Source organism: Pelodiscus sinensis, chromosome 4, assembly GCF_052426305.1.
Source record: "Pelodiscus sinensis isolate ZL-2025 chromosome 4, ASM5242630v1, whole genome shotgun sequence".
NCBI lineage: Eukaryota > Metazoa > Chordata > Testudines > Trionychidae > Pelodiscus > Pelodiscus sinensis.
Genome location: NC_143055.1, coordinates 80648748 through 80674789, shown reverse-complemented (window position 1 = coordinate 80674789; position 26042 = coordinate 80648748). Strand labels below are relative to the sequence as shown.

At 39.9% G+C, this 26042-nt stretch overlaps 1 protein-coding gene across 5 annotated transcripts in view; it reads left to right on the top strand.

The window, feature by feature from the left end:
• The window catches only part of ARFIP1 (ARF interacting protein 1), a 78666-nt gene extending 53913 nt beyond the window's left edge, over positions 1-24753 (top strand). For all 5 annotated transcript variants that reach the window (XM_075930062.2, XM_075930059.2, XM_075930060.2 and 2 more), the window contains 4 exons: positions 5008-5229; positions 8218-8375; positions 14383-14557; positions 23180-24753. In XM_075930062.2, coding sequence (XP_075786177.1) covers positions 5008-5229; positions 8218-8375; positions 14383-14557; positions 23180-23335 — 711 coding nt within the window. In that variant the 3' untranslated portion in view covers positions 23336-24753. The remainder of the gene's footprint in view (positions 1-5007; positions 5230-8217; positions 8376-14382; positions 14558-23179) is intronic.
• Positions 24754-26042: the final 1289 nt, after the last annotated feature.

Sequence of the window (26042 nt, the reverse complement as noted above, 5' to 3'; positions counted from 1 at the left end):
TGTAATGCCCTGGTAGCACAGTAGAACATAATTTTGCATGTACACAATTTCAAAACAGGTTATTATGTTACAGAATTTTGTTACAGCCCTCACCTCAGAAGACATGCCATGTGTGATCCTGAACATCCATTGAACCTAAACTCTTCTTTCTTGATTAGCCTACCCGTTGTGGTGGGACCAGTTCTAGCCCTCACCAGTCTTCTCTGCATCACATGAGAAATTCCTTCTGTGATGCCTTGTCCTACTTCAAGTTAAGAATACACCTTTTTTCCAAGTAAAGACAGAGCCAGAGACTTTAATTTACTATTTTGCTTCAGATATCTGCAGGGCAAAGAAAATCACTCCTGCTCTGCTCAGTGCCTCTGGACTTTCTATTCAAAAGCAAAATACACACAGACAAAATGTGGAGTATAGGGTTTGAATTTCAGGCCTGCCTTGGTAGATCCTTTGAGCTTTCTTTATAGAATTTTTTAACGAGTTCTTCTATTAAGAATGCAGTACAACTATCTTCAGGGAATTATGCTAGGGTTTGGGTGTTGTTTTTCCAATTCTGCTGAGCTATGAAGTTCCCAGGGACATTCCAGAGCCATCTCCTCCCAAAAATCTACCTGGATGGGACATCCTTTTTTTAATGGAAATTGGGGTGACTGCATTTTAATCCCTAAAGAAGCTGTACCACTGCCTGTTTTACCCTTCCAATTCCATTGAAGCAATATGTTATCTAATGATCTCTGTGAACACAAAGATCTGCTCATTCAATCCACTTCCAATGGATTATCTTCTGTCGTCCTGACCATGTTCCTTTATATCAGTTTGATCGCTGTACCTGGGTCTTTATCTCACTCAGAATGATCATTTTTCATTCTGGTAGGAATTCCTCAATTCTTGTTTCCTAACTTCATCCTCTCTCCTTTTTTGAACAAGGTATTCTTGCAGACATGCTATTTCCTCACCTGTTTAGGTTTTGATCCATTCTTAATTCAGAAAGTATTCCTTTTTGTGATTGGCTAAATACTTTGATTTCTTGTATCCATGTGTTGGTGGGAGGCTCGAAATGTACATATCTGGACTAACCCACTGACAAACTGAAAAGAAGAAATCAGATGAAAAAATAGTCAACTGACCATCTGCCAAAGATGATGATAGTGACTGTGAAATGCTAAGGGAGATTTGAGAGGCTATAAAAACTAAACTCAATAATAACGGGGCATTTCAACTATCCCCATTTTGACTGGGTGCACATTACCTCAGGATGAGATGCAGAAATAAGGTTTATTGACACCTTATATGACTGCTTCTTGGAGCAGCTGATTCTGGAACTCACAAGAGGAGAGGCAATTCTTGATGTAGTCCTAAGTGAAGTGCAAAATTTGGCCCAAGAGGTGAATACAGCTAGACTGATTAGAAATAATTACTATAATATAATTAAATTAACATCCCCAAGGCAGAAAAACCCCATGGCATTTTATTTCACAAAGGAGAATTACACAAAAATGAGGTTCACTAACAAGAAATTAAAATTACAGTGCCAAAAGTGTAATCTCTGCAAGCTGCATAAAAACTTTTCAAAAACACCATAATAGAGGCGCAGCTTAAATGTATACCACATATTAAAAAAACACAGAGAACCAAAGTGCCACCAGGGCTTAACAGCAAAGTAAAAGAAGCAGTGAGAAATAAATAGGCGCAATTTAAAGAGTGAAAGTTAAATCCTAGTGAAGAAAATGGAAAGGAGCATAACTCTGGCAAATGAAGTGTATATCGGCTAAACTGGACAGTCTCTATTTAAAATAATTAATGGACACAAATCAGATATCCAAAAAGGCAACACACAAAAACTTGTTGAAGAACACTTGAATCTTCCTGGACATTCATTAATGGATCTACAAGTCGCTGTTTTGTTTCAGACCTATTCCACACGCCAAATACACAGAGAAGGATTGGAGCCTAACTTCATTCACAAGTTTAATTCTTATGCCGATGGTTTGAATCATGATATCAGATGGCTCGCATGTTATCAACCAACCAAATAGTGAAGGTGCTAATAGTTCTTGATGTCTGTTTAGAATCTGGTGTTGGTCCTCTTCCTTTCCAAGTGCTAACTATTTAGTCTTTAAGATGCTACTAGCCTGTTTGTTTGTTTTTCCTGTTAGACTCACTCAGCTATCCCTCTGAAGCTTATCTACTCACTGTCTTTTTTTTCTTTCTCCCCCTCAATTTTTTTTTCCATCTCCCTCCCTCCCTCCCTCTTTCCCTTATTTATTCTTGGATCTGGACTTCCAACACTCTGGGCATCTGAAGAAGTAGGTTGTGCTCACGAAAGTTCATGATCCAATCTACAGTAAAACTCCAATTGTCTGGCATCCAGTGGTCCAGCACTCCTGATATTCCGGCACCAACTGGAACCCGGAAGTGCTCCGGCCAGCTGGATAATTGGAACTGCTCTGCCCTGGCTTCCCAAGTCCGCCGCTGATCAGTTTCAGCAGTGGTGGACTTGGGGAAGCTGGAGGCAGAGCAACAGGGGTGCTGCCAGGTTGGTCCTGCAGCACCGCCCTCTCCCAGGCTGCGCAGTTCCCTGCCGACCTGCCCCTCACCCCAAACTCCTCATAGCCCGCCTTCCAGTACTCCGGCATATCTGATAATCCGGCACCCGCTGGGTCCTAAAGGTGCCGGATTATCGGAAGTTTACTGTATATGCTCTGTTAGTCTTTAGAGTGCTACTAGACTATTTGTTGTTTTTTAAGTTTTTCCTGTTGCAGACTAACTCGGCTACCCCTCTGAAGCTGTAAAAATATCATTAGGAAGGCCAGAAAGGAAATTGAAAAATAGTTAGCCAAAACCTGAAAAAGTAATACTGAAAAAGTACATCAGAAGTCTGCTAAACAAGCCAGTGGGGTCACTAGATGATCGAGGTGCTAACGGAGCATTCAAGGATGATAAGGTCACTGTGGAGAAACTAGATGAATTCTTCGCATCTGTCTTCACAGCTGAGGACAGGAGGGAGATTCCCAAACCCAAGCCACTCTTTTTAGTTGACAAATCTGAGGAATTGTACCAGATTGAGGTGCCATTAAAAGAGGTTTTGGAACAAATTAATAAACTAAACTGTAGTCACCAGGACCTGATGGCATTCATCCAAGAGTTGTGAAAGAATTCAGATGTGAAATTATAGAATTATTAATCGTTGTTTGTAATCTATCCTTTAAATGGTCTTCTGCACCAAATGACTTGGCAGATAGCTTATGTGACACCCATTTTTAAAATGGGCTTTCAAGGTTATGCTGACAACTACTGGCCAATAAGTCTAGCGTCAGTACAAGCAAATTGTTTGAAACTATAATAAAGAACAGAATCAGACACATATGTGAACATAATTTGTTTAAGAAAAGTCAACATGGTTTCTGTAAAAGGGGAAATCTCAGTGGTATAGCCATGTTAGTCTGTATCTGCAAAAACAATGAGGAGTCCTGTGGCATCTTAGAGACTAACAGATGTATTTTATTTCCTAGGTTTCCTAGTTCGAACTACCGTTACTCCTCGTGAAATGGAAACCTAGTTCGAACTACCTAGTTCGTGCCCCGTGTAGCCGCGCTGCACGGGGTTCGAACCAGCGGGGTTTTAAAAATGGCGGCTCCCCGCTTATGCAAATGAAGCCCGGGAAATTCAAATCCCGGGCTTCATTTGCAAGTGCGGTATGCCTACATTACCCTCCTAGTTCGAACTAGGAGGGTAGTGTAGACATACCCTAAGGTACCACGGGACTTCTCATTGTTTTTGCAAAGGGAAATCATGTCTGACCAATCTGTTAGGATTCTTTGAGGGAATCAACAAAGCATGTGGACAAGGGGGATCTGGTGGATCTAGTGTACTTAGATTCCCAGAAATCCTTTGATCAGATTCCGCACCAAAGGCCCTTAAGCAAAGTAAATTGTCATTGAATAAGAGGGAAGGTGCTGTCATAGATTGGTAACTGGTTGAAAGAGAGGAAACAAACGGTAGGAGATCGGAAAGAGAAGAAATAAATGGTCAGTTCTGATAATTTCAGTTCCATCAGAACTCTTTTCACAGCAGTGTCATTCTACCTGGATCCACATGTGCATCTCCATTCTATCTGGACTTCTGTCTGCTTCTCTTTTTGGGCTACAGATTCACTTCCTCTTTAAAGATTGTTGAAAAATAGCTCGCCGCAGCTATAAACCATTGTTTTATCCAGTTATTGTTTGTTAAATTTGCTGCACACTTCATCAATGGTCTGCAAGTCAATTTAGGAGTTTATTCCTGTGGCAGGTGTAAGATTTTTTTTTAATCGTAATGCTTAAGAGAATCATGCTTTTTATAATTGGTTAAGCACAAATTCAGCATTAAGACTATTTTCCTATACATTCCTTAGCAAGAATTGTGAATTGCTTAAAAATGCCCCCCCATCCCCGTATGAGAAGAAGCAATCATGTTCACTGAAATTAAGAATCTGAATGTTGAAATATAGAAACTTACATTTGCTGATGCTCTGTATCCATGAGGTCTAACTGTGGAACTAAGTGAAAAATACCTCTGGGAATAGATGTTTGGGAAGATGACTATTGAATAACTATTATAATACTTATTTAGATTCAGTAACATTCTGGTTTATACTGTCTAATAAACTGACTTGAATGTCTTGAACTAAATAATAATTGCTTTTACTTAATGAGTTTCACCAAATCTAAAAAAGTGAAGATCTGAAATCTCTCATTTGAGAATTGTAATTAGTGCTGCTCTTGATTTGTTAGTAGGAGTTGAGACTTGTTCAACAAATGTTCTTGCTGAGTCCTGAAAAACTTCTAAAGAGCTTGACATTTTTTCTTCAGTTTATTGTGCAAACTTAAATTGGAAGGGATGATTGTGAAAGAATTGCCTATAATTATGTGCTTCTTGCAGCCAAGAAATGGTGTGTGCTGTCCTGTCTTGAATATAGATTTTTTTTTTTGCTTTTATAATAATTTTAAACTATTTGTTATGAATTTGCAGTGTACTCGTCAGATCATTTCTGAGAAACTGGGCCGAGGCTCAAGAACAGTAGACCTGGAACTGGAAGCCCAAATAGACATATTGAGAGATAACAAAAAAAAGTATGAAAATATCTTAAGACTGGCGCAGACTTTGTCCACCCAACTCTACCAGATGGTTAACACCCAAAGGCAACTTGGAGATGCATTTGCAGACCTTAGTTTGAAATCATTGGAACTCCATGTAAGATTTTAATAGTATTAGAAAATGAAATATAAATTTGAGGAGGAACTTCATAGGCTTATGCATGTTGCATAGTAGATAACTCTTTAATTTGTAGGAAGATAGCTGTCATGTAATAGTATCTGAGACTCTGAAAGAAATAATTGCAATTACAGTATTTCTTGATGTCTGGCTTTAACTGGAATTTGAACTAAAAAGGACTTAACATACAAATGTACTCGGTATAATAAACACTTTTGTTACTAAAATTGTTCAAGATCATCATTTCCTGTAAAATACAACAAGCTGTGTTGTAAATGTTTGGGAATAAAGGGAATTAATGCAAAAGAGGTGACATTAACAACATATAATTTTTTTAGCAAATTAAAATGTTGAATTCCGTTGTTTCCTGGAGCAACATTTTGATCAGAGCTTTGCACCTGTATAGTATGAGAACCCGTTCCTTTTATAGTGTTTAGACTTTTCTAGTAACAATGTTAGAGCTAATTGTGTAGAAATCTTACGTTCAGAATTATAGCTTACATTATTCAGGCAATATTGTTGTAACTCACCATATAATTCTATGTCTTTTATAAATTCAGTGGATGGTAGTTTTCATCTTAAACTCTCTACTGAGTTTAACCTTTTGATGGAAGGATGTCTTTTGTATTGATTCCCTCTTTTCAAGGTCTATTTATTTTCAACAGGGATGTCACGGTGGTTGTTAGAGAACTGAACTCCATTTTTAATTATAATCAATGTCAGGATGTAACTATAGCTGTCCTCAATCCAGAGAGGATTTCCATTAATGTTTATATGAGGTACACACAAAGAACATGAGTAGAATGTGTCCATCAGTAATAACAAAATTTTTATTTATTCAGTACTCTGGGCATGTGTACACTGCGTTCCTCTTTCGAGAGGAATGCAAATGCAGACGAACGAAATTGCACATGAAGCGTGGATTTGAATTTCCCGTGCTTCATTTGCATAATCGCGTCCGGGCACTATTTCGAAAATAAATTCTGTGTATACGCAGTTATTTCTAATGAAAACCCTTCTTTCGAAATAATCCTTAAACCTCATTTTATAAGGGTTATTTCGAAACAAGGGTTTTCTTTCAAAATAACCACGTTCGTCTGCAATTTCGTTCATCTGCACTTGCATTGCTCTCTCGAAAGAGGAATGCAGTATAGACATACCCTCTGTTACAATGTAAGCAATGTAATAAGCCTCCTTTTAGCTTCACTGTGTTTGAGTATCCATTTCTTCCCCATCTTTGTCTCTGGTTGTTTCTTTTTCTGTTTTTTCCTCTGCATCCTCTTTTCTCTCAGCTTCATTCACTAATCCCATCCACTAAAATTATTGGGTATAAAACAGTTAATGTTAACATTTTAAGAGACCGAATTTGGCATTAGTAGTTATACTCTGGCATTGGTTACACTAGGTTCACACTTTCACAACCATGGTAGCTAGAAATTTACTTGGTTAAATGAAAACTCAAATTATGCGTAATCTAAAGATGCCATATGGGAAAAACAAATACATCAATAAGGCTGGTATATGGGAGTCTTGCATTATAAGAATCCTTGCAATCTGACATTAACATATTTTACTATTGATCAATTGGTCATTGCCATTTGTTATACCAAAATTTGATTGCAGTTCTCTCTTGGCAATAACTTCCGTTTTACTCGTGCCCCCTTAACATTTGTAGCTAATCTGTATGTATTACTGCTTTTTTCTCACCATCCATTATGATAGTACATTTCTGCTGTCTCAGTCACTTATAACACACTACAGCTTGGACTTCCCTGGTCCAGCATCCTTGGGACCTGAGCAGTCCTGGACCAGGGAGTTTGCTGGACTAGGGGAGATCAATGCTCCCCTGCTGGCTGCTGCATTACCAGCTCCTTTCCTTGGGGCTGCCAAGGCAGGGGGTCCCCACTCTGCTGCTGCCCGCTAACACGGGCTCATTTGCAGCTCCCCATCCTACTGCCTGCCCGCTGCTCCTAGGGGTTCCCCAGCCACGGCCAGCTCCATTTGGCTGCTGCCTGCCCCATCACCTTGGGAGTTGCCTGGAGTTCCTCAGCTGGGGCTTTGAGGCTGGCCCCACTGTGGCCAGGGATTCCCTGGCCAGGGCTAGAGCTCCCTGGCACTTGGTCTTACTGCCGCTAATTCTCCCTACCCTGCGGCTGCCAGGGGTTCCCCAGCCAGCTCCTGCTCCCAGTCTCCAGGGCTCTTTGGTCTAGCAACATCTGTGGCCCTGCTGGACACGGATGTTGCTGGATCAGAGAGTCCTCATTCCATGCACATCCTTTTTTCCTGGAACAACCAAACCTTGCTTTAAGTTATGATAAGAGGAAACGACACACCAAATTTGTTGGTCCTAACTCTTACCATTTAAAAAGAGTTCTTACACATCTGTCTGCACGTCTGTTTGTTCATTTCTGGAATATATAGTAAGGTTAAAATAATTATCAATTGTAGTGTTCAACATTTTGTTCCAGGATTTGACAATCCTTGTTCAATAATTAATACTGATTACCCCTCTAGCAATTTAGTTAATTACTCTTAATTTGGCTAGTATCATTCATGGTATTACAGTTGTTAGTAAGGGAGACACTGAATTTAGGCTAATTCTAAGTGGTTAAAAAATGATTCACTGAAGATTTGGCAGTATTCTTTGAAGTGATATTAAGATAATTTTTTTAACTGTTCACAATAAAACTGGTATTAAGCATGGGTTCCATCTATCCTCTTGGGAGAAATTCTACTGAAATGAGTGGAGTTTCAAGGAAAAAGCTTCAACAGTTGCTTTTAAAGGTCTAAAACAAAGGGGTAGTTGTGATTCTCAGCTTAATTTGTTTTCTAGAATACTGTAATCAGTTACATACATTTAAATATGCACGCTCAAATAGCAGTGATGAAATTACATACAACATAGTCTACCATATACATGTTAATTTAATTTTAAACTACATATTTTTTGTTTGTTCTTTGTGATAGGAGGAATTTGGATACAATGCAGATACTCAGAAACTTCTAGCTAAAAATGGAGAGACGCTTCTTGGTGCTATTAACTTTTTTATTGCCAGTGTGAACACATTGGTAAATAAAACAATTGAAGATACGTTACTGACTGTGAAACAGTATGAAAATGCCAGGTATCTATTTTGTGTCATCAGTATTTTCGTTTATTGTACACTCTTCAGGTTTATGTTCTACTGCTTGAATCAGTAATCAGTGTTGAAAAGTTTATAAATATAACACAGCTTTTGTATTTTAATTTATGACTATATTCAGACTTTAAACTTATATTTCATAATGAGGTTTGAAATTCAAACATACAAGACATTTTCTGTTAGAATAATTTCTGAAAGATCTGTGCTTTTTTTTAGGCCATGTCTGCACGAAAAAGTATCGATACAGCTGTGCTGCTGTAAGATTGCTTGTGTATCCATGCTATCCTAACAGGAGAGATCTCATGTTGACATCATAACCACCTAATCTAATGGCAGTAACTATGTCAGCAAGAGAGTGTCTCTTGCCAATATAGTTCTGAGCACTATGCCAGCAAAATCTGTCACTTTTTACACATCTGTCAGTGACATAAGTTTTGATAACATAAGGGGTAGCGTAGACATGGCCTTAGTGTTTCCTGCAAGATAAAGATGGATGATTTTTCCCCCAAGTAGAATAATAGAAATTAAGAATTCTGGATGGCTACAATTAGTTATATATGAAGTAGTGTTTCTTAATGAGAAATGAAATACTCTTCCAGTACCTTTTCATGCATTCTTTAGCTAACTGGTTACCCACTCTAAAGACACCTGTAGTAAAGGTATAGCTTGGTGGCAACAAAGCCAGATTATTAAAACAATATTGGTAACTTTAGATCTCTTTTGAACTAGCCTGGATTCAAACTGACATACTGGAGATGACTGGCTTCTAATCTCTCGACTGAATACCTAAACCATTCCATCCCCTGTCTTTAATGGGTTAACAGTTTACTTTGAATGGAATAAAAAAAAATTATTTCAAAAGATTACACCAGTTACTTTCTTATGATGTTCAAGCATGGGATAATGTTGTGCTTTTCACAAAACGACTAGGATTAGTGTGCTAATGCTCAGTGGTTAGTGTTCATAGACTAGAGTAATGACACTCAGACCTCAGTGATTTAGGAACCAAATTAGAAATCATCATTACCCAAAAGAGCCACGGTAGTGTGAACACATTGTTTCAATTACTATTTGTGTATGTGTGTGCACGCGCACATTTTATATATTTTATAAATTTTATATATATACACTTGGAATTACTATTTATCAACTACAGTTGGTTAATAACATAGTAAAAGCATCCTGACTTAATAATTAAATCTCACAGTTCCAATATCATGTGCTGCACAGAGCCACTTGTGGCTTTAGTCAGAGTAACTCTGTATGAGAGTTTAACCTTCCTTGGCAGCCTGATCTTACTTTTATAAGAATTTTGCCTTTGATTTCAATAGATGGACTAGGCCCCAAATAGTACATACATTCACATTTGGAAAACACTGTTGAGCCCACTTTATAATTTAAAAATTTTCATATGTATTAAGGATGTTAGTAAGTACTTGTTTACATCACTAACTGATAAGCCTGGGTTCATCAGTTAGTCCTGATGGTTATGCATGCACACACACCTCCTTGCTGCCTCTGTATCACAGGCAGCAAGGGGGAAGGCAGGAGCTGGTGTCTGTAGTGAGTGGCCCGCGGAGCTGCTTCCCTCCCCTGGCTACCACCCACAGAGGCAGCAAGGTGGGGGAGCAGGTGGGATCTGGCTTGAAAGCTGGCTCCCCATGAGCATCGGCTCCCACAGATCTGCCTGCCCCCACCACTCCAATGCTGCTGCTGCTTCTCACAGAGGTAGCAGCAGGGGAAGAGGGGGGAACGTGGGAGTTGGTACATGCAGGAAGCCGGCTTTCAAGCTGGCTCCCTGCAGGTACAGGCTCCATGGAACTGGTTCTCCACCCCACCCCACCCCACTACGGCCTCTGTTATGGGGGGCAGGCAAGAGCTGGTATGCATGGGGAACTGGCTCCTGCGGAGCCACCAGTGTCCTTCCTCCACCCCTTCACCTCCCCACAGAGGCAGCAGCGCAAGGAGGCAGGAGGGAGCCAGAGGCAGGAGGGAGCCAGTGCCTGGAGAGAACACATCTTAAAAGGTGGTTCCCTGTGAGCACTGGCTTCTGCCTGCCCTACTGTGTGTAAATGTGTAACTGCTAAAAAATTCAGCTGTTAAATGTTTACAAAAATTAATGTTTTTTAACATCCGTAATATATATGCCAAACATTTTCTAGCAGGAGAATAAAATAATTGCTACGTGTTGTGATTTCTTTCCTAGTCCCTCTTAATGTGTCTCAGTAGCTCTTCGCATTGCAAAACTTGAATTGTAGAAATTTATGTAGTCATCTAATTTTTAGTAATAGGTTTTCTTTGCTATAGAGTCAGGTATTCATGATAACTAACAAACAGTTTTCTCATAGTAGTGTAATACATTCATGTGCAGACAAGGGTGAAGGAATTACTCCTGTTGCTTGGTTTTATTAAATCTTTTGAACTGTCTGTTCTACCATATTTTCCTTTGCTGTCCCCGCTATTCTTTCCCTAATCCATTGTGAGCAGTGCTATTTTATTCACTGTGGAGAGTGGTGCAAAAAATTACACAGCTCTCTGGAAAGATTTTTCTGAAGACATCTGCTTTTATTGTCTATAAAGCCTAAGAGTCCCTGTCATGTATTAGGATCCATTGTACTAGTTGCTGTACAAATACAAACAAAAGGACTATCCCTGCCATAGGGACCTTAAAATCTAAATATGAGCCAGGGGACAACAGATGGATACCGACAGAGACTGGGAGTACAAAGAAACAATAAGGATTAGTAAGTAGTAATAAGGGAACAGTATTGGTCACCATGATAGGCAGGGGTTTCTGATTAGCAGCAGCCTGTTACTTTTTTTTTCCTCTAGACATTGTGATAAAGGAGAGTTTGAAGGAGGATAACTTTGCAAATGTTTTATGGGGCACTTCTCCAAAGTGTGAGGAAATCATGGAAAAGGGCACAAACATATTTGTTTGAAAATGCAGTAAGCGGGCAATGGGCATGTCCTAATCAGAGGTAGGGTTGACTTTTCAATATTGAATGGGATAAGTAATAGGTAATTCAGGACTTTGAAAGTAAAGAGAAATAGCTTGTCTTGATGTAATAAAGAAGTGGGAGCCAGTGCAAGACTGCAAAGAGAGAGCAGTGACACACAGTGACTGCTTTGGATTATGTACGATTCAAAATTTCGACTGTTCCTTTTTGACCAATTTTGTTTTTCACCTCTTCATCTAAAAATGAAACCTTCTGCAGTTGGAGTGCCATCAGAGGAGTATGTCTCCTTTCCAGTGTACTCAACATACATTGCGCTGTCTTATTCATACAAAGTACATAAGCACAGTCACTAAGATGATTTTACTCAGCAGTCATTCTGACTCAATCATCCTTCTCCCTTGAAATCCCTCCACTTGTTCTTGTTTCTATGCAATGACAAGTTTAGACTTCTTGTTGTTGCCTTAAAGATCCTGAATAACTCTGCCCTACCTTACTTATCTGGACCTTACTTATCTGGACTTTCTGCCAGCGATACTGCCTCCATGTCTGTTTTCTCCACAAACATCTCCAACTTGGTCCATTGTAGCTTGAAGGATTTAAATGAGAACAAGTACCCTTCTAACATGACACCTTCATAAATGAGTCAGACTTGGCTCTCTGCTTCTCCTTGTTATGCATCAGCGTTTTAATAACCATTCAATCTTATTTCCTCCCAGCATACCTGTTTAATTACTTGCTCTCTTGTTTCATGTCTGGAACTAAGTTTTAAACTCTTTGGAATATATATAACTTTTGTGTACTGTCGTCTGCCATGCACACTTTGGATTATGTAAAATTTTGTTTTCTTTACATTTTCACAAACTTTCCTCTTGGGACAATTTTTTGCTACCACCAAACTGAAAAGCCAGTTTTGTTGATGGCAAAATTCATCTCGGTTCCAGTTCATAGTACTTGTACTTAACAATTCTGTTTTCTCAAGCAAAATGCAAGTAGGTCACTTTTGCTTCCAGAATGCTTTAAGCTAAAATACACCAAGTAGTGTGGAATCTGTGTCTCCACATAGAGAGTTGTTATGGAATAGCTGTTGCACTTTAAATTCACATCCTGATTAATTTTGCAATGTCTTTCCTGTGTCAATAAGCCCTTTAAGGCTATGTCTAGACTGCAAGCCTCTTTCGAAAGAGGCTCTTTCGAAAGATACTTTCGAAAGAGCCTCTTTCGAAAGAGAGCGTCTAGACTGCACGCGGAACTTTCGAAAGAGCAAGCCGCTTTTTCGAAAGAAAGCACCCAGTGAGTCTGGATGCTCTCTTTCGAAGAAGCCCTATTTACATTCAAGAACGCCTTCTTTCGAAAGAAGCACTTTTGAAAGAAGGCGTTCTTCCTCGTGAAATGAGGTTTACCACCGTCGAAAGAAAAGCCGCGTTCTTTCGATTTAATTTCGAAAGAACGCGGCTGCAGTCTAGACGCAGGTGAAGTTTTTTTGGAAAAAGGCTAACCCCTGAGTCTGGACACAGCCTAACACTGCTTCCTTCAGCACCATCCAACTGTAGAAAAGCTTTTCATACTAAAATAAAACTTCATCCATGCCTTGCTAATTAGAGTGTAGGGAGTTCAGTAGACGGGTGAAAGTGACAAATGGGAATTGAGAGACAATAGTTCAGTTTTCAGATCTGGTACTATCTTGTTAAATACTGGGGATGTTTCATTTTGCTGTAATGTACTTCAGTTTCTCTAACATTCAATTGGGAATCACTTTTTGAGACTTATGGCTGAAAAGTCATTGCTTATTGAAAGTACTCTTTCTTAATGTCTTTTACTACAAAAATGTGGAAATAACTTAAATATTTTAGGCTCATGAAATGGTGGATAAGCTTGTTGGCTACTCCTGAGGACTTTAATTTGCATAAAACGTGTGGCAGACTTGTAATTGGTTTATCTAGTTTTCTACGGAGACTTATAATTGGTACAATCTCTAATCTGAGAAGACATGTCAAGGGCTTTAATTTAAGAGCTTAGGTTTCTTTCAGGTCAGGTTTATAAAGAATGTTTTAGTATAATAAAGGCACTCTTTCTAGCTGAGTGTTTTTAGAATATATCCTATTTGAAGACTGGACGGCTCATGTGATTGGTATCAGGACACAGCCTCTTGGACTCTAAATTGCAGGCATCTTGTGCTGCATTTGGGTAAAGGTAAAATGAGTGGTTATTTTAGTCCATTCCCTGGAATCCATATCTCTAAAGAAACAACACTGGCACAAATTTGAAGTTGCAAAGAGAGGGTCAAGGATTTTTTAAACAGACAGATTGAATTACTCTGTCATGTCTAGTAGTCTCTCATTGTATGTCTTCACTGAAGAGTTCAATGCAGACTTTCTCAGATGTTGCCTCTAATCAACCTCCCATCCAGATACACATTCTGCTCTCCCCAGAATTTGGAGCTTTCGTACAGGCTAGCTGGCTTGTCAGCGGCTATAGGCCGCAGCTTTCACTTGGTTTGGTAACCTGCCCTTTTTGCAATGAGAGGGCTGGCTAAATCACTTAAATCCTTCAGTGCCTTCATACAGCTGTCCCTGTGTTCCCAAAAGGGCAGATTTTTTCCACTTCCCTGATCATGCAGGTGTTTAGCTTGCAGTGGTAAAAAGAACAATAGGACATACCCCTGAAAAGTCCATCAATATTTATGGACTAGTGTGGCGCGAATGAGGACTCTGGGTGTGGCTTTACAGTGTACCAGCTCACATCTATTTTAAGCTAACTTACATGTATGAATACAGGTACTGATTACCTGAGTTATCTTTGCAGTGAAGACATACTCTCATAAAATTGCTGAGAAGTACTGATGAGGGAAAATGCCGACAACTTATGTTACCCTTGCTTTGATGGATAAACAAAGAACTCTGTCCAGGGTTGTCATTCTGGTACCTTTCATCAGCATTACATGTTCTTGTATGTTTCTTTCAAGTCTTCTGGTTTTGGTGTGCAAGTTTTGAGACATTTTGTGGTTCCTTTTAACTTTTTTTTCTTCCTAGGATTGAATATGATGCCTATCGCACAGATCTAGAAGAACTTAATCTTGGTCCCCGTGATGCTAACACTCTACCAAAGATTGAACAGTCACAGCAGCAATTCCAAATGCATAAAGAGAAATATGACAAAATGCGCAATGATGTATCTATCAAATTAAAATTTTTGGAGGAAAATAAGGTAAGCTACAAGTTTACCTCTTACACTATGTAGTGGAGTTGCTTTCTGCTGGATTCTATCTCCTGAGATCAATATCTGATATAACAGCATATTTTCTTAAAATACAGTTCACGACAAAATGTAAAGCAAGAAAGAGAAATAAACTAGATTGGCTTGTGAATTCTTATTGTTGTACTGGATCATGCCCTCATGGAGTTAGAGACCTCTAGTCCCTCACTCTGAACTACTGAGGTGAAAGCATATAATACAGATGACTTGAATATATTAAATTATCTCTACTGCACTTACATGTAATAATGGTCAATCCATTGATTTACTAATTTTGATCTGTTAGATTGTGGGCTCAAAATGCAAAGCATTCTTGGGCTGCTAGGTAATGCTTGTGGAAAGGATATATGTAAAGACAGTGAGGAAGGGCAGTAAAGACACCATTTCAAAACTATTTGACTGAAGAACTGTCACAGTTATTCTACATGCCACCTTCAATTCAAAAGCAAAACTATTCTGGTTCCCTCAATCTGGATTTGTATGCATATTCTTGAAGCAATCCGAACCTCTGGCCCTAATGCTTATGCCAGTAAAGTAAGCAATCTTACTGCTTACAAAAGCTGCATTTTTAGTGGATGGAGAGCTGGAAACCCTGGTTTTTGTAAGTAAGTATGTGTTGAGACTTTTTCTCCTTTTTCCTTTCTCCATTAGTTTATTGTTCTCTAATACATTTTATCCATGTGTTAAGGACCTAATCTAATTTGTACTGTCTGACTTCTGTCAATCTAAAAATATCCAACTGATGCAAGCTGCCCACTGATGCAAGCTGCCCACTAATGCAAGCTGCCCACTACATTGACATAATAATTTCACTTCCACAAGAGGTGTAGCACTTAGGAAGATGTAGTTAGGGTAATCCAGTGTCTTTGTAGATACAAAGTTACTTATATTACCTGTTGGTCCCAGGCCGGGGGGGGGGGGGGAGGGAGGGAGAGGAGCTCCTGCTGTCTGTGCCCTACAAAATTAACATCAGTGGACATGCTCCTGGTGAGGATGTATATCATCAACAGAGGGGGTGCAGCATGGACAGGAACCATGACAGTAATTACTGCAGTGGCTATGTTGATAATTTAGGCTGACTTAATTTTGTAGTGTAGACAAGGCCTTATACTGATTTCAGTGAACAAAAGCAGTATTACACTGGCTGTACATCTGACCCAAAACCATCCATTCTATTTGAAAACTCTGATACCTGCGAGGGTTTTAGGGTTTTTTTGTGTTGGTGGTGGGTTTTTTTTTTTGTTTTGGTGGTTTTGCTGTGTTTAAGAAAACAGCTATGCCGGAATAACTGGCAATGGAACAAAAAATCACGGTTATGCAATGAGCTAGTGTGCTATTGAAAATATTCAAATATTGTTAGAGACAGTCTGCTAACTTTCCCTTTCCTGTGGGCATTTGCCGTAACTGCAGTCTTGGGAAAGGACCCTAACCATTTCAGGCACATATTAATATGACTCAGTTTAGATTTTAAACACTATTTTATTTTTATACCTATCTAAGAGGAAATAATGAGAGAGGTAGCCTTGTTAGTCTGATCTTGCTAAAACAAAAGGAAAAACTAGGTAGTACTTTAAAGACTAACAAGATGGTTTAATAGGTGATGAGCTTTCATGGGCCAGACCCACTGCCTCAGATCATATGATCCAGAATATGATCTGAGGAAGTGGGTCTGGCCCACAAAAGCTCATCATCACCTATTAAACCATCTTGTTAGTCTTTAAAGTACTACCTAGTTTTTCCTTTTGTTTTAGTAAGAAGAAATAAGTTTGACAAGATAGAAAAAATCTATCTTCATTTTATCCTAATCTTGACATTATTAACTTCCAAACCCAGACATGAAGAGATCAGTAGTATCTGTTAGAGACAAGTAGTAAGATATTTGCATGGGAAGCTTTTACTTTTCTAGTTGACAGGAACAGTGGTGGTGTGGAGTGGGAAATAACAGTGACCGAGTAACAAGTCTTGCTTGACCAGAGAGAGAGAGACTGACCATATGAGAGAAGGTAGCAGCCTGTCAGGAAGAGAAGCAATCCCTCTACCTGAAGGGAGGATTCCAAAGAGGATGGAGAGAGGCTGTTCTCAGAGGTGACAGATGACAGAATGAGGAGCAATGGTCTCAAGTTGCAGTGTGGGATGGATATTAGGAAAAACTATTTTACTAGGAGGATGGTAAAGCACTAGACTGGGTTACCTAGCAAGGTGGTGGAAGCTCCATCCTCAGAGGTTAACAAAGCTCTGGCTGGAATTATTTAGTTGGGATTGCTCAGGCTTTTAGTAGGGGATTGGACTCGATGGTCTCCTGAGGTCTTCCAACCCTATGATTCTGTCAATTCCAGATGGAATCATAAGAAAGTGAAACTGTTCCAAGAACCAATTGCTCTGCCATCTGTAAATGAACATGCCAAACGCTTAATGGGCCAAATTGTCAGGCATTGAAAATCAGTGTTCTCTGATATTTTCCTGTTCACACCAGATGAGCAGCTGGCCTGATACATTAGTATTAGTGTCTGATACATTATTTGCAAATGGAAGAATTATGCTATAACTTATGTTCTTAAAGCAATATGAACCCCATGTTAATGCAAATACTAATGTGTTAGTTTTCAGAAGGGCTGAACTTTCTATATGTGTTGATTTGGAAACAACTTTGTTGTTTCTGCAAACTGGTGCACAGAGATAATTTTCATTCATTGTTTCCTGCTTTTCCTGTTATGCCTATGATTAAGGACTTGATGTAATTGATATAGTTTGACTTTTTGCTTTTTTTCATTGAAACCATTTTACCTTTTGTGGAGAGCTATTGACGTAAGTAAGACTTTAAAAAACATCTGAAGGTAGCACTTGTTGAACTTTTTTCCTTTGAACTTTTACATTTTTTTATAGCCGTATCAAATTGTAGATTTCATCATTGTATAAATATAAATTGTATAAATACACCACTCACAGGCAGTTTAGGAAGCGCAGTCAATCTAACGTGAAATTGTTTTTTTTCTTGAGATTTAACTGACCCACAAGAGTCCATTTACAGCAGTGATTGGCATCCTAGGCTAGTGAGTGGGCCTCATGAGTGGCTCTCCTTCCTCTGAGGGCCACAAGGTTGTTGTAACCAAGATGGTCACCGGGGACAGGCTAGTTTTGCTAACTGCACTTGTGTACCTAGAACTTGCAGGGTTTGCTGATTTGAACTTTAGCAGCGCTTTGAATGGATGCAGAAGGAGTGCAAGGTTCTCAGTCAATGTTGCGTGTGGTCAGCACACATTTCACTTCATGTGCCCTTGCTTTACAGCATGTCACTTTAGCAATGTTGGTAGGAAAAAAACCTACCTGGATGGAAACCAGCGCAATCTAGCAACCCTGGTAAACAGAATGTCCCATGGGCCACTCAGAGAAACTCGAAGGGCTACATGCAGCCCTCGGGCTGCAGGTTGCCCACAAGTGATTTTCAGCCAGCTTGTTTTTTATGAAGCTGAATGTTCCGGAGACCCCTAATGATTTATTTCTTTCTTCAGAGAGTCTTGATTAAAAGCAAAATTCTGTTGACAATTGTAGCCTGCAGTCTCTGGGCCTGTCCCAGCAAGCCTCTAGTTCCTGCTCCTACCATAAGAGGGACAAATAACTCAACAGGGTTGAGAGGTGTGGAGGAAACTGCAATCTGTCTTTGGATTGGAAATAGGGAAGGAAAAGAATTGCCTTGTGATGCCTTGTGTTTAACCCTGCATTGGAGCCAGAAGACTTGCCATCTATTAAGGAAGCTCTATTTTATTGGGCATTAAAATAGCCAAAGTCATTTGTGTGCTTGTTTGGGTTGGGCAGGAGTTGGCTGAGGGGGAGGAGAATCTTTCATTGACTAAACACAACCTCTGTACATTACCTCCTGGACACAAGATGTAGTAAGAAAATTTCTGAGTTCCAGTGCTTTCTACACAGTAGATGTTTTGTTCTTATTATAATTCGAGTTGTATATTTTTTTTCTTACTAACATAGTATACAGTTTGTGATTCTGTACTATTGCTATAAAATAAACATTTATACATAAATATCTATTTAAACACTAAACAGTGGCACTGTATTTTATATTTAACTGGGATAACTTCTAAAAAATAGGTTTTTTTAAAGTGTTAAGAAATTTGTTTGAAAATTAGTGAGATCTTTCTGTACATTTTTTAACAAATATATTTGAATTTACACATAGATTTAAGGACTACTAGTTTGCCTGGAAATTGACAATTTCCCACATAAATTATAAAACGTGACAGTCAGTCTTGATTTGTCTTGAGCTTTAGGAGAGGTTAAGCTCAAGGCTTTTTCTGTTTATAAAGGGATTTTTAAAAACTGCTCTTGTGTGTTTAGCAGTTTTAGCACTGTTATGCATTTCTCAATCATACATGGCACCGGATTTACTGTAGGACTTTTGTAGCTATCATTCAAAAATAGAGAATTTTAGGATCATCTTTTAGAATCAAAACAGCTCTAATGAGGTCTCTTTTTTTTTTTTTTTTTTTTTTTTTTTAAATACGTCTTTAGGGCCACCTCCTAACATCATCTTTTTCTAAATCTACCATCTCTGTATAGGCTCTACCATCTCTATAGGGGCCAAAACAGGATTAAGGTTATTTACTGAGAGAGGAACCCATCTTTCCAGTCTCTAGCTTGGTCTGTATATAATTCCTAGTTTCCCTTGTATTTATGTAATGATTCTCTTTTGTGCTTCCTAGGATTTAATGGCAGGTTCCTAAATCACACAGCATATAGGCATGGTGCTCTTCAAATTAATCCTTTTTAAATCACCACTTTCCTTTCATGTAAATCTATGCTGATAGGATTTTATCAGGAAAAACAAAGGAGCTGCTAGTACTGCTAGAACTTGTCTTATGTGTGATGCTGGAAAATGTAATGTAATCAATATCTCGCTGGTATAGTGCTTGAGGCTAAAATATTACTTTGCGCTTTACATGGAATAAATTTGGTAGCCTTTAAGAACAAAGTTTGAAAAATGGTTTTTGAAATCCAGAGGGATTACTGCACTCTACTTCAGTTCCCTTTTGATTAAATGATAACCTGTCTTTGTTTTGTTTTTGTTTTTTTTCTCACTGTAGTTATGGAAGCAGGGACATCATTAAACCTGTCTTACCAAAGGAACACTTGGGTGTCACCAAATCTTACAGCTAGTCAAATTATGACTCAGTCTGTATCTTAGGGAGTGAAATATTTTTAGTACATGTAATACAAGTGGGAGAATAAGGTTGCAAGAGAATCTTTGCTACTCCATTGCTTCACTTATGAGCACAGTACAGGCAGTCCCTGGGTTACGTACAAGATAGGGACTGTAGGTTTGTTCTTAAGTTGAATCTGTATGTAAGTCGGAACTGGCGTCCAGATTCAGCCGCTGCTGAAACTGACCGCCAGTTCTGACTTACATACAGAATCAACTTAAGAACCCCAAGCGTCCCCAAGTCAGCTGCTGCTGAAACTGATCAGCAGCTGATTCCAGGAAGCCCGGGGCAGAGCAACTCTGCCTTGGGCTTCCTGTAGTCAGCGCTGGTCAGTTTTAGCAGCCGCTAAATCAGGACGCCTGGGGCAGAGCAGCTAGGGTGCTGCTGGGTTGCTCCAGTAGCGCCGCTCCTCGGCACTACTGGACCAACCCAGCAGTACCCCATCTGCTCTGCCCCAGGCGTCCTGATTCAGCCGCTGCTGAAACTGACCAGCAGCGGCTGAATCAGGACCAGAGCAGCTGGGGTGCTCCTGGGTTGGTCCAGTAGCGCCCAGAGCGGCGATGCGGGACCAACCGGCAGCACCCCAGCTGCTCTGCCACAGGCGTCCGGAGAAAAGCCTAGTCTGCTGGGGGGGGGCATACTAGCTGCGCCCTCCCCCCCCCCCCCCCCCAGCAGACCAGGAAGACACGGGCGGCGGACCGAGACGCACCGCGGTCCCGCCGCCTGGGTCCTCCGCGGCTTTGCTCCCCGTCTCCCTGGTCTGCTGGAGACCAGCAGACCAGGGAGACGGGGAGCAAAGCCTCTGAGGACGCCGGCAGCGGGACAGCCGCGGGGCGTCTGGGCTGTCCCACTGCCGGCTTCCCCCGCGGCTTTGCAAAGCCTTGGAGAAACCGGCAGCGGAGCAGCCCAGGCGCGCCTGAGGTGCCCCGCTGCCCGAGCCCCCCCGCCGCTTTGCAAAGCCTCGGGGAAGCCGGCAGCGGAGCAGTCCAGGTGGCTTGGGCTGCCTCGCTGCCCAAGCCCCCCCGCAGCTTTGCAAAGCCGCGGGGAAGCCGGCGGCGGAGCAGCCCAGGCGCGCCTGGGGTGCCCCGCTGCCCGAGCCGCCCCTCCCCCCCGCCGCTTTGCAAAGCCGCGGGGAAGCCAGCAGCGGAGCAGTCCAGGCGCGCCTGGGCTGCCCCGCTGCCTGAGCCCCTCCACGGCTTTGCTCTGCGTCTTCCTGGTCTGCAGACCAGGGAGACGCAGAGAAAGCCCCAGAGTACATGGGCGGCAGGACCGTGAGGTCCCGCAGTCCGTGTACTCTGGGGCAGCCCCGTTCGTAACTGCGGATCCGACTTAAGTCGGATCCGTGTAAGTCGGGGACTGCCTGTATATCAAATAGGAGACTAGATTTGAGCACTACTGCAGGACTTTCATCTCATAAGCTGTTGGAACAGTGTCCATAGTATTATTATCCAATAGTAACAAAGACTAGTATCCCACATCAAGTTTGGACTTTTGCACAGAAGTGTCTGCAATTGCTGATAAGCAAAGGAATGGGCTTATGGACAAAGTTGTTCCTCAATTTCTTCACGGCTGTGAGGCAAAAAGCAAGCTTTCATATTGTGATATTTTCTTTGTTGCATTTTGACTGGAAGCATGTAGCAAAGGATTGATCTCAAATATTTTAAACTTGTATCAATATAACCTTGTTGCACAATGTAACAAACAATGCTGGTTTAATTATATGATATGGTTGTGGGGGTGGGTGACCTAGAAAACAATTCTGCATTGGCAGGGAGATATGACCTAACAGCACTCTGATGGAAAAAGTCCTATGATTCAGAGGAAGCAGAATACATCAGAAAAATGACCTTTTGTTTTCTCAAGAGCACATAAACAGAGAGAGGTACTTTAAAAATGAGTTGCTATGTATATTATCTCAAGGAAGAAAATGTTACTGCCGAGGTGATTTGGCCCACCAGCATTTATAAATTGTACACAGGTTTGACATCTTTAATGAATTGTTAGCATATCTACGCAAGTACTTGGAGTTTGATTATCATTGTGCTGCTTAGTGGATTGCTTGCTGGCCCAGTGACTAGTCGCATACTACCTGTCCTAGTGAGTAGATGGACTGTCTAGTGTTTCAAAAGCAAACCCAAAATGCAGGGTCCTGGGAAAATGCATATATTGTGGAGTGAATATTATATGCAAGGAAATTATTCAAGGAAGAAATAATTGTGTAATATATGCTTTTGTGATAATATCTGAGACCAGCAGTGTCCATTTCAGAAAGGGCTGCTCATTGTGCTACATTACAAATTAAGGGCCCATCTACGCTATAAAAATTCTAGGCAGTAGTCCTATTCCCTAGAAATATGTTGTGAACTTATTCCTGTTCAAATTCTATATGGTAGATACCCTGTCTATATACTGGTGGTGTTAGATATAATATGAATGGACCGTAATGACTTAAGGGAAAATTTTCAAAATGACACATGGCAGTTAAGTGCCAGACTGTTGTGTGTGTTCCTTTGAAAATCTGCTCCTTGGTGTCAGCTCAGTCATTGAGGAAGAATAGGTATGCAGCAGGTTTTTGTGATAGTTTCCACTGCTAAAGCCTTGGATTCAGATGCTGATTGAATTACAAATGAAACTGAATTTGGTCTTCCTCCATCCTTAATGTGTCACAGTTCAGTACTATTATCATCTCTGTTTTCAGAGGTGCCCCAAACTAGAGTAGCATGGTAGTTGCATGTCAGAATTTAGTTGCAGTGGTAGGATGTGTGAGGAATCTAGGTTTTGCTAGGCCTAGCTGTAACAGGTAGTAGTCCTGTTACAAGCACCAAACTCATCTCTTCAGTATGTATTTTATGTTGCAGTGTGAGTTGTTGAATTTTATATTATTTCCTAAATGAGAGAGTGTATTTCAGGCATCAGCAAATATATTTGCCTCCTAATAGGAGAGAATGTAAGCCTCTTGCTAATGCTAACAAAGTCTTAGGTGCATATTTGTACATTGCTTTTTGCAAGAAAATGAAGTAGAGCTGAATGCAGGAACATGTTTGGACATATTTAGAATAAATGGCTGTAGAGTTTAAACATTCTCAAGCAAATGTTCTCTTACATTATCTTAGTTTTCATTGTGATGGGCAAAATCTTACACTGGGGAATTGAATTGTTTGAATTAATAGACCTTAACACTCAGATGGCATCACAGAAGGTTGGAGTCTTGCATAAAATGTTAAATATGTACTGAATAGCTCTTCTCCATTAGTTTAGAGTCAGAAATTTTAAACTAGTAAATCTAAAAAAAAATCTGTTCTAAAGCCTCAAGTGTCATTCAAGTGCCTCTTCATTTTTAACTTTTTGTCCTTATCCACAGGTTAAAGTATTGCACAATCAACTCGTTCTGTTCCACAATGCCATTGCAGCATACTTCTCTGGGAATCAGAAGCAGCTTGAACAGACACTTAAACAGTTCCACATCAAATTGAAAACTCCTGGAGTAGATGCTCCATCCTGGCTTGAAGAACAGTAATCAAACCAGAAAAGAGGAACATTGTTTAATCTAGAATCTGTACATCTGATACTGATTAAAAAAAATTAAAGGGTTGGGGTAGAAGTACTGTGGCAGTGATTCTTGCACAAACAGCTTTAATTTTTTCCCTTTTGTAATACTGTAACTGAATATAGTGGGAGGATGGGTGGCTTTTAGGTACCCGAGCATAATTTCTGTCATTTCAGAATTTGAGTACTCCTTTTGTATGTGACGGGTTGATGGGTATTTCTGTAGTTTAAAAAATATATAGATTTGCACTGATAAGATGTTTGTGGTTTCTGGTCATTGTGGTGGCTAGTCAAAATATTTCTAATGGGAGGTTTACATGATTTGTACCAACATCTGATATTTTATATATGAATACATCTTTAATCATTTTCATGTAATTGTGTTTTAAAAAGGAGAGTAAAAAGAATATTTTGCAGAGTAATAATATAAGGCCTTCATGCAGTACCTGCACAGAGGCAACAGCTGTTATAGATGGCTGATTGACTCATGGAATTGCAGCAAATACCTTTTTAAAAGGTAGGTCTTTCCCTGTCCATTGTATATTTAAAAAACAAAAACTCTAAAGAAGCGAGAATCACTGTCGGTCTGAGGCTTCTAAGCACACGTTTTAGCTTTGCACCAAATGAGTGAAGCCAACCATTAACCATACTAATTCCATTTTAAATGTTTCTTTCTGTATGAAACAAATACCATACTAGCCTTAAATCACAGGTATGTGCCTTTTCATAAGATACTTCTTTCAACCAGTGTACATAATCCACGAGAGAGCCCTTTTTGTATCTGTTCCCAACAAGGGAAAGGATACTGTAATGCTCTATCGCTTTCTACATTTTAAATTAAGATAAAAATTCAGTTAATGTCAATGGATTAATGTGAGGTTTGAGAGAAAAATAGGGCCAGTATGATTTACTGCTGAGCATACTTCAGCAGCAGGAATAAAGTGGCTGATATTTGTATGTTTCATTTCTCCCTCAGTAGTGTAATCCTTATTAAATGTAACTATATATTAATTTCATCATAGGCATTTTAAAGTCAGTATAAGGGAGAGTCCTCATTTGCACATGTTCCATTGCTTTGTGTTCTGTTAAGTAAAATGAAGTACTTAAAGACTATTATTATTTACTACTATATGGATGGTATGATTTATGTATTATATGTTCAGATGTCTTTCAGCTGATGTTTCTCAGATTTGTTTTCAGTGCTTAATACAATAATGTAACTGTAAATCAAACATATTTACATCATTTCTCGTTAGAGTCATAGTCTGGCAGAGCTGCCTTTATTTTTGTATTCTGTCAGAATTTCTCTTGTAATCATTCCTTTTACATTCCCCAGAATGTACCTCCATTGTGAATTTTTTATTCATATTAAAGGTGTTTGCTGCAATATCTCGTTCTTTGTCAATGACTACAAATAGAATTCTGATGTATTTCTTTTCAGCAAAAGCTATTAGAACTATCAGATGAACATGACATTTCAGTTTCAGTAAATGAGCTTTGGGAGCATGGAAACAATTATATAACCTACCATAAGGTGAGTTCACATTATATGCAAGTTAAAATCCAGTGCAAACAAACCTACTTGTGAATACAGGGCAGTGATTAAATGTTGAATTACTGCCATCTAAAGTCTGAGGCTTCAAAGCACTCGTTTTAGCTTTTGACACTTATAAATAGTACCAGCTCACATTTGTAAGGATGAATGCTCATCACTGCTGTTGTCTTGAATTCCTTGTTCATAATTACTGTTATGCAGGGCTTCAGTCATGCCAGAATACTCCTGGATGCCATATAGTGCTTTTAAATGGCTTTCTAGTACTCTGTTATCCATGATAGTACCAGGAGCATATGCTGTGCTTCTTTACTTGTAAGAAAGCAACTGGCGCACTGTTGCCATGAAGTCCATGACCTTTAATGGATTTTTGCATATATGTGTGTGACTGCGTAGGTGAGGAGTCTTTTGCAAATTACCCATATGAATGCACAGGACACTCATTGAGGGCAGACACACAGCAACACCACAGCTGAGACATAAGGTTCTGGACTTCTGTGCTGGTACTTGAGTAACCTGTCAGATCAGTAAATGAAAAATAATTCTTCTAAAATACACATTATCGTATCTCTTCCCCACCTGAATTGAATGTTTAAAGCTGAAACTTATACTGCAGTTGGCCTGGGAGGAAATAACTGTACAGAAATAGTGTGGCCTCCGTTTAAATTCACCTTTGCAGGATTGATCTGAATAATTGTATGGTCCACTGGAAATGGTGCTCCAGCCACCCACCCACAGGGCTGAAGCACACAAAATCTACTAACCTGGGCCCTCTAGGTTCTGGAGTGCAAGAGGAAAGTGAAGAGTGTCTTTCTCCTTCTCGTTGAGGAGCTCTCACTTTTCCTTTCACTTGTGTGCAGCTCCCAATTGTTTTTTCTGTGGGTCAGCAGCCCCTGACCCAAAAAAGGTTCTCCATCCTGGTCTAGGGACATAATCCCTGTCTGTCCTATCTTCAATTAATTTATCTAGCTCTTTTTTTTACCCTGTTAATGTGTTAGCAGTTCCGTGTATTAGCTGTGTGTTGGGTGAAGAAATACTTCCTTGTTTTAAACCTGTAACCTCTTAATTTCCTTTGCTGATCCCTAGTTCTTGTGCTATGGGAAGAAGTAAATACCTATTCACTTTC